At 41.8% G+C, this 10,010-nt stretch overlaps 1 protein-coding gene across 1 annotated transcript; it reads left to right on the top strand.

Moving 5' to 3' along the window:
* Positions 1-657: 657 nt before the first annotated feature.
* ankrd33bb (ankyrin repeat domain 33Bb) lies at positions 658-9,639 on the top strand. Its single transcript, XM_044021268.1, has 5 exons — positions 658-2,120; positions 3,768-3,897; positions 5,389-5,529; positions 8,166-8,329; positions 8,427-9,639. Exons 1-5 carry the CDS (start codon positions 1,635-1,637, stop codon positions 9,081-9,083), a joined length of 1,578 nt encoding a protein of 525 aa, XP_043877203.1. The 5' UTR covers positions 658-1,634; the 3' UTR covers positions 9,084-9,639.
* The last annotated feature ends 371 nt before the right edge of the window (positions 9,640-10,010 follow it).

Raw genomic sequence — 10,010 nt, 5'->3', positions numbered from 1 at the left:
ACCCAGCTCTCTTACTCTGGTAAATTATTATTTTAACAGCACCACAGAATTCTATGTGCACAGCGTGAAAATCACTGTACAAACTTTATCCAAGCGCAAGATGTGCAAAAGTGTGAAAATGTTACATTTACATGTCATTAAAACTGAATATCTTTACAGCTACTTTGTTCAGTGGCAGGAATAACAGTACTGCTATTAAACATAGAAAAGACAAGATGTCACTTTAATTAATTCAGCCTAGATCAGCTACAAACCAAGACCAGAACATTCCACATGTTCCTCAAACTGAAGTCTGTGCCGCTTTGTAAACTCTCTCTCTCTCCCCCATTCCAAAGTCCATAGAGAAAATGATTGATTTTACATCACAGCATAGAGGAATTATTCAGCCACTGCTGTCTCCTTCAGTAAATCAATATGAATTTCCCCTCACACCATCACTTTAACAACCACAACTTGGGTGACTTCAGAGTCAAACACTGCCCACTTGAGTATCAACTTGATTTAGGTTGACCCCCACTCCTACCACTGTACTCTGCACACAAATTAGGTCACGAGTGACAAATCCAATTTAATCTGGCACTGTTAAGAGCAGCAGAAGATAAAAGCAGAAGGTGGGGGGTTGAGCTGACTTGACCAACTGTACTAATGACTTTAATTCTCGAACAAGGATATCTCTGTCACAATGAGGCTCCCAAACAGAATGTTGGTGTCAACTGGATCACTGTTTCTCTTTGTTAGTCTCTCTCGGCCATTTATTTGGAAGAAGCGAAACACATTGCGCTTATTTTCTTCTGTGCTTGTGTAGAACATCTAAAAGATATAAGAGTTCAGACATTCCCTCTGCACTTCTACCATTTAATTTAACAGTTCCTTGTATTCCAACAAAAATGCATTCAAACTGTTTTGTCACAGGTTTGAGGATTGCACCCTAAGAGTTAGAGGGAGAGAGAGAGAGAGAGACACTAAATGGATTATGGTGCCTCAGCTGAACATCTCTCATCCCATTGACGGTGACCGCCGAAGGAAGCACAATGTTCCTCTAACCATTTCCAACTGAAGCGATTGCCCGTTCGTCAGCTTTCCAAAGGGACAACTGGGATGTGATCTTTAACTTCTTAATAAGGCTTCAAGAATTCAAGAATTCAAAGTGCCACATATCAATATTTGGATGACCATGATTATACAATGCAAGGCTTTTTGGTGTCTCCGTGAAGACTCCCAGACTCTTCAGTTCATAAAAATGGATTTGGATTTGTCAAACAAAATGTGACGCTGATAGAATCATCTTGGGACTTTTTGACGGACAGCTCCAAATTTCGCACACGGCTAAACCTTTCTGGGTGATATTGCCTTGAGGAGTTCTGGGGAATTGTAACATCTACTGAAAGCTGAACTTTTATTCAACCATGACGGATGACTGGCAGCAACGGCAATGACCCAATTCCTGACCTGTAACCTTTACTGACCCTTGTTTCCTGAACCGGACAAGGGCAATGAACAACTTTAGGAAGGAATCTCTCAGGATTCATGATTGGGTAGGATGGACTGTATAGCATAAATTCTAGATCCTTCTACAGTTCTCCTGGCACCCCATAGCCATTTAGAAAATTTTGCCGGGGTGCAGGAGGTTTTAAATGGTGTTAATAGTTGAGGAACAGGGTGATGGTTCACAGGTTAGAGAGAATGGAGCCGCTGGAGGAGTCGGGTTTGGCAAGAACGAGATTAAGATCAATAACACAGCAACAAATACACCTTCATTGTCCATTGTTGAAGTTGACAAAGATGGCAATGAGAGCGAGGTATCGGACGAGGACGATCAATGCACGACCGAAGTCGATTACACGCGCAACTACTGGGAGGATGAGGATGACGTCTACCAAGAGTTTGAGGAGTTGGATTTTGAGGCCCTGTCCGATAACTCCGACACCAGGAGCGTCGCCTCCGACGACTCCTTCTACCCCCCAGACAATTCGGCCGTCTCCGACTTGTACCGTTCGCCAAGTCCCGAGTTCATCTCCTTTTTCAAGGCCTGTTGCAACAACAATTCCATCATCGTCAAGATCATGATCAGACAAGGAGTGACCGAAGATGAAGTGAGGGAATCAGACAAGAACAGACGAGTAGGTGGCTTTAATGAAATGTTTGAATTCCACGCATTTGTAGGCTTTTTCTCTTAACTTATTATAGTGATCTTGGATATCCTATTGTTTTAATCCATTTGTGTGATTCACTCTTGTGATGACTGAGAGCAATAGACTTACTTACAAAATAAAGTGTCAATTTATTGGCATCCTTCCTTATGCGATACGATAATCAATACACCAGGGCAAATATATCGATATTTTAATTAATAAATTAGTTTCACTTGCCGGGCGTCGCTACTTCATGTCTCCGCACGGTGGCACTGCTCAAAGGAATGAAGGAAACCTTGGTGGAAGTTACCTGACCGAAGAAGAGGGAGTTTACATTGGGATAATGGTGGAGAAAGCTACGTTAAGAGATGCTCCATCCACGTTCAATACATAGACTTCATGCACTTTGTTTTCTATGTTGTAAATAAATAGAGAAATGAACTTTTCACAGACGTTTTGTTTTCTTCAGTTAGACAGATATTGTAATGTATCGCTATATGACTGTCCTGCGATATATTGATTATCACAGAATTATTGTATCGTGATGTTATTGGTATCGTAGACCATTCCCGCCCCTATAAGATATACTGAAAATAAACAAGGGCTAAAGACCTCATGTTTTCCCAGTCAGCCACACTACTAAGTTGCAGCACCTGTGCTATATACAAGAGCTGGGTCTTCATCATACACACACCACACACCACAAAACATGTAAATGGACAAATTTCAATTAAATAATGTTAGTATACAAGCGAAAGGAATAGGCTGCGCCAGTCTATGCCATTTTCATTGTTATAAATAATACAAAAAGAACAAAGTTCTCCCAGATGACTTCTAAAACAGGGTTCTCCTGGGTTCCCGGTTCAAAAACTCAGACTCTGAGTGTGGTCAGTGCAGCTTCTGCCAGGTTAAAAGGAGGGTTCAGAGCAGTTGGTTAAGCCAGTGAGAGTGTCAAGAAAGAAGCTCAGCCTTTAACAAGCTCCTTTAAGACACCGACCAGAGACTTTTACTGCGGTCACTGAGCCCAAACCGATTGTTCAGCACAGTCGTATATGTCGTAAAATTAGAATAATTATGTAAAAATGATCGTTCCCTTTTGATATCACAAATCACATCTCAATCTCAATTCCGGTCAAAATAATCGAATTACGATATTTATTCAAAATCGGTCAGCCCTACTTTACACCTGTGTATACCTGGTGCCACCTAGTGTCCAAACTGCGAACTGCAATCAACACATCACCATGCATTTGGCACTAAAATACTCACAGAAAGCTTTACTGGAATATAATTTTCCCATCATTTTGCTGCCAACTATCATTTTAAAACAAGAGCCAATAAACCACTGCATATTCTGACAGTTTACAGCTGCAAGTTCATGACTGGGCTGTGTTTACAGTCTATTCCACTATCTGTGAGTGGCTTCCCTTTACCTGTGTGCTGGCAGGATGATTGACAAGCATTATTTGTTGTTGTTATGAAAATCCCAGTTATGATTTTTCTCTGTGTGGAAATATATGTGACGAGCTTCACTGTGTCCAGGAGAAAACATACTGGTGTGTATTTTATTTTGGGAGGCAAAAAAATCAATGGCAGACACAAAAAAAACACTCTCGCTTTTCTTTTTCTTTCCAGTCTGGTCTGATTGTGGCGTGTTACCATGGCTACGTGGATGTGGTCATGGCCCTCTCTCAGTGCCCATATCTGGACGTCAACTGGCAGGATAATGAGGGGAACACTGCGCTCATTATGGCAGCACAAGCAGGTAAAACCTTATCTGACCCTGTCAGGACTGGATGTCCTCATGGAAACTAAAACCCGGTCCTAATGAGGCAGAACGTCATTTCTGAGGAACTGATTTGAGTTTAGGGATAATATTAAAATTGTGTTTAGGCATTAAGTGGTTAGGGATTACGCTTTGTTTAGGCTCACGCTGATGTTTATCAACACGTGTATAGTTTCAGTTCAAATACAGTTCTAGCACGACTAAGCTCGACTCTACTCAAGTTTTTTTGCTTTTCCATCAGTGATAGTATCTGGTACTGACAATGTTCCACGCGAGCTGAGCTAATACTAAACTGTGACGTCAACAGACTGCCAGCCACCGATTGGTCAGAGAGTGTCGTCACTGGAAGAGTCATGAGTGCAATGTTGGATACAATAATCAAACTGAACAATGCCGAACTGTAAATCATTTAAAATCCTGAAAACATGTGTTAATCTCCAACATTTAGCAAAGAAAATGTCTACAATTTCAACATTCAACAGAGGAGTCTGGTGTTTTTAGCGACAGGCGATAATGAGCAGAATCACAGCCCGTTCAGTCGTATTTTGATTCAGTGACTGAAGGAGTCTGTGCTCCGTTCATGCAGGAAGTACTGAACGATTCTGTGAACAAATCTTTTTAATTAGCTGATTCTAATGATTCAGTTACATCCGAAACAACTGCTTTGCTCGTCACTTGTTTGTGTCGCATATAAAACAATGTCACAGGAGTTTCATGCAGCCGTGCTATGGTGACCCCATCTGGAAGACAACGTGCCTGATACCAAACCGAGTCGGGCCGAGTCGTGCAGTGCTAGAACAGTACAAAAGCCCCACATGTGATGCAGCCACATGTATCAGACACAGTGGCCCCAGCCCCTTCATGTGCTAACGATGACAAACGGCTCACTGCCACCTGTGATGAATAGCTGTGGACTACTCTTCATTTTCTGCTCCATTAAAAAAAGTATTGATCACATTTCATGACTGAGTTCTCTGCAACACCTCGAGGGGAAACAGTGACCAGGTCTCTGAGCCCACATGGCTGCAGCCGAGTCATCGCCAGGATACAAAGAAAAACCTTTCCTGGCCCCAAAATAAAAAACAAAAACTTTTAATTACATATTTCTAAGAATTTGCCATTTCACAACATGACAATATCCAAAAACTAAGGTGATATCTTGTCCATTGTCATGACATTGATGTATCAATACATTGCCATGCAGCCCTAGAAGGGATTATATAAAAATACAATTGTTTATATTTAAGTTCTATGATTTAAAGCAGGAATGACTATAGATTCTCATTCATTCAAGTCATCGTTATCCAAAACACATTGAGTTGGTAGCAAATTGTAAAACCTGGACAAAAAAATGGTCTTGAAGACTTAAAGCATTACTTATAATTTCTGGACCGTGAGATGTCGTCCATTTTGTTCAAGTGCCGTCTATGATGGAGATACTGCATGTCCATGTTTCCCTCTCGTCTGCAGGTCATGTGTTCATCTCTTACTTTTTGCTGAACTATTTCCCCGGGCTGGACATCGAGAGAAGGAACTGTCACGGCTTCTCGGCTTTGATGAAGGCTGCCATGCAGGGCCGAGCCGAGTGCGTCAGGGCTCTGTTGTTAGCCGGTACATATAACATCACTTGTTTCTATTTTTACAGTAGAACAGTTTCCAATACAGTAGTAAAAAATATAATACTTCTTCATGTAAACTCACGAGTGGAGATATAGGCAAGAGAACTTTCTTGAGTTTCCTGGAATACTCTTGAAGATGTTTCAAATGAACATCTTCAAGAGTATTCAAGCAAGTCCAGTTCCCTAGGATAACTTCTCCTCATCCTCCTCTACAATGCTAATTTGGCAGTTTTAGCCACATTATCTGCTCGATCTGTTATCTATAGCTTCACAGGTAAGGACGGGTGTGTTTTTTTTTTGTTTTTTTTAAATGGACCTGTGAAAGTAGTAGCTTATTCTTTTTAGACTTCTTTGGATGGTGTAGTGACGTTATTGGTCAAAGGTTATCCACCACAGGAAGTAAACAAAATGCAATTTAACAAACTTCTGCTTCAAAATGTGAAACTGCTGTAGAAACATGGTGGCCACTGTACTGTAAAGCAAGGCCCTTGCCTAAAGTCCATAAAAGAGGCTTATTATATGGCTACAAAAAACTAACTATTATTTTTATCAAAGCATTCAATTTCCACCAGTAACCTTTCCTAAATGTTATATAGTGGACCTTTAACGTGGATCTACAACTGAGCAGAGACTGCAGGCAAAATCGAAATTTAACAGAGCGACAGAGCAATGCAAAAAAAATAGGTATCCGAGAATACAAAACTGAGGACAGAAGGGGTTAAATCACTGACAACAAAGGGTTCAAAACCCAGGAGAACACATTAGAAACAGACCAGTCATCCATATCTCCAAGTACAAAATTCACGTATTTTGCTATTTATATTTCCAACAACTTTACTTATTACTCCACTACTTTACCTAACTAAATTGTGTACTTTTATGACAATACTTTTCCCCAAACTATCTTTGTTACTACCAAATAAGATCAGGATATCAAGCTTTTCTAGTCTTGATGACCACTCAAAGCTGCTTCACACTACAGTTTTGCCATTCACCCATTCACTCTCACATTTATTCAGCAGGTAAAGTGTCTTGTCTGCAACTTCTACCATAAGTCATTTTCTGGTGAGATACTTGTACTTTTAGGTACTTTATACACCATTGCAGTTCAAAACACAATGGACGGAAGACACCAGAAATAGTCCTAGTCATGGTAAACATGAGGAAGAACTACAAAATAAACCTTTAATTAACTTCCTATGAATAAACAACACATTGTTATTTCACTCTGGAATAAACCACACAGTCAACAGTCATTTACACCACGGCGGGTGCAACATAAACAGATTAATAAACCATGTGTACTCACCACAGATGTTCCTCCACCAGTGTTAGTTAGCTTGATGTAATCACATTCAAACACTTAAGTTCTTGTTAGCTGCACTAGACGCTTCATTTGCACTTTATCCACTAAGTTTTCCATCCAGAAGACGTCAATGATATAAAAAGAGCCTCATATGTCCATATTTCAGACCCAAGAAAAGCTTGTATGAGTAGATAAAAGCAGAGGTAAGTAGCTGTTAGCCGTTAGCTCCGGCTGCTACGCAAAAAAAGACTGTCAGGAAACACTCCTGACCTCTTAATTTACCTCTTAATTTACCCACCAATCACAAGGCCCGACCATCATGATGCATTCACTGACCTCAAAGATAAGTCATTAACAAAGACGCACTGAAGTCTCATCTTACTGAACAGTGCAGATTTACACAAACCCAGGTCGGGTTTGTGTCTGACTATTAAAACAACCACTATTTAAAGAGATATATATACATATATAACGTTTTTGTAAAATTTTGTTTAAATTAAAGAACTACATAAGACTTTTTTTCATACGATAGCAGCACAACTAGTTAATTTTACAGGAGATGTTATGAAAATAGCATTTCTTTTTGTAACGCAGCCTTACCAGTGGCCTAACCTTTACACAAACCGTTTTCATGTGACACTGATTTGTTTTTCATTCATTAATTTTTGCTGACCGATCATGTTTTTCTGTGTGAGGACAATGTGAAGTCACATCCGCTGCCTGTAGCCACACCCACCTTTAAAGTACCTGCCCCCCTCACCTGTGGGGAGGGCATCTGTGGGCGGGCCTGGCCCTTCATGGCCCACAAATAGTGTCAGGTCAAGACACAAGGAAAAAAACAGAGAAAACCACAAACAAAAGAACTCAAAGCAAAGAACAAACACAACCTCAAACCATGTAAACACAAAACAATGCATCACCACCGTTAGTGGAAACTAAACAAGACATTTACATAAATCTGTGTTTCCCTAACTTTGTATATCAAGATCCATTTATTAGATCCAATATTTCCTGACTACTTTTGCTACCATGTCTGCAATACATACTTTTATTTGAAAGAAAGAACCTTCTGTAGACCTTCTGTAAATCTTCATTAAACGTTGGGGGGAGAAAAATCTCCATGTTTATTTGGCGACCCATATCAACTCTCCCCAGTACTCTAAACGTCCATAAAGAGAACAACTGCACAGTTCAGGAGTCAAATTGCACATCATAATTTTATGACTTCACGAGGCTTGAACACCTGTGATGTTTTGAATCGGATGTCCTCACAGATGTCCTCACAGATGTCCTCTCTTCCACTTTGTCCATGAATGTTCCAGGGGCCGATATTCAGGCGCGGGACCTTGGCCGCAGTCTGACCCCCAGGGAGTGGGCTCTCTTCACTGGTCGCTACGAAACAGCTAACTTAATGAACCGGCTGATGTTGAGACCATGTGCCGAGCAGTTCTGCGACGCCTTCCCCCTGGAGTGGCCCATGTTAGAGGTCAGTACATTCAGGTTTTATACATATATACATAAAAGGTTACAGTTACTGCAATCCATATACTTTTAAACTACACTGGTATGATATTCTTTTACAGGAGCTGGTGGACCAGGCCCAAGAACCAAAGTCCTGCTGGAGGCGTGTGGTCACCTCTCTGTCCTGCTGCCCTTACACATTCTACATCAACAACAAGGTGAACCCGGTGGACGACGGCGTCTTCGACCACATGGTCCAGGTCACCACCTGCATCTCCAGCCCGTTCATCGCCACCGCTTGCAGGACCGTGTGTCCGGGCAGCCCGCCGTGCATCGGGAAGCGCCGCTACGCCGTGCAGGAGATCCTGAGGAGGCAGCGCCTGGCTGAGCTGAAGCACCTGGGCCCCGACCGACTCAACCACTACAAGAGGTTCTTCCAGAACTCGCGGGTCCTCCTGATCCCCAAGGTTCGGGATCGCAGGGCCAGCCTGCAGCCTCAGCTGCTCAGCGACATGGCGGTGGCGTCGACGATGGCGTTCAGACGTGCCAGTCTCCTGCCGCTGAGCATGCTGAGGAGGAGCAGCGTGCGGCCCGGCATGGTGGTGCCAAAAGTGAGGCTCTGCAAAGCCCCGGTGCCGGTCTTTGTGCCAGAGAAACTGAGGCGGAGCAGGAACAGCAACCAGCTCCAGATACCCAAGTGGGATTACAAGATGAAGAGGGTCGAGAGGAGGCAGGAGGAGGAGAGGCAGAGACTGTTGCCTTTGACGAGGAGGAGGTGAGGATAAAGCCGTGGCTTCAAAGAGTCCGACTGTGGAGACGACGTGCTGCTGGTTCTCGTGATGCAGCGTCAAATGGACAGTGCAGAACTATTGATTCTCAGAGATTCCTTGCCTTGTTTCTACTTGAGTTGACATTATTTGTAAAGCAGAGTTTGTGATGCATTGTGGGAAACACGGATATTGGGGGAAATAATAATCCACATTTGGTGTAGAATTGTTTGTTTTTTTCAGAGCTAAAACTGAAGAGAAAAAGTTTGGTTAAATTCAATTTATTTTTGGACTGACATGGCCTCAGAGCGTTTGTAACTGGACTGCAAAGTAATTAAAAGGGAATTTTGAGCCAATGACATCACAGTATAAGCTGAGTTTTCACTCATACAAGGGCCAAATAACTGGTTAAACTGCCTGATAGAATATAATTACTATTTTTTTAACATATAAATAAAGACTACAGTGTCTTAAGAAAATGTTTCGTAGCCTTTTCTGACTGAAAACAGAAGTTTGTAAACCCCTCCCTCTCCCACACTAAACTCCATAAAGTAAATTGGCATTTTTACTTGGTTGCTGGTTCATTGCAGCCTTGGTTGCTAAGTTTCTGTCACTCAGTTGTGTCACATTTTAATTAAAATGAAGAGACTGATAGAGGCAGCGGTGGATCAACAGCTCCTGTGTGCCGTGATGTTAAACCACTGATTTTCTCTATAGGGTTTGGTGCAGAAAAGAAGAACAGAGTACAAAAAAGATTATTAAGACAAAGTAAACTAGATTAGAGATGAAAATATGCAACAAGGCAAGATGACAGACTTGAACAAAGTATTATATATTAGATTTAATAGAAAAGAGCACAGAACTGAGGCTTGAAAAGGCAGGAAGGTGACATCCGCCAGACTTTTTACAGAAGAGAAGAGCTGTGAGCTGTGTCGGCTG

The sequence above is a fragment of the Solea senegalensis genome, linkage group LG1 (genome assembly GCF_019176455.1).
Source record: "Solea senegalensis isolate Sse05_10M linkage group LG1, IFAPA_SoseM_1, whole genome shotgun sequence".
Lineage (NCBI taxonomy): Eukaryota > Metazoa > Chordata > Actinopteri > Pleuronectiformes > Soleidae > Solea > Solea senegalensis.
Note: the sequence above shows the minus strand (reverse complement) of the source record. Positions and strands in the feature narration are given on the sequence as shown.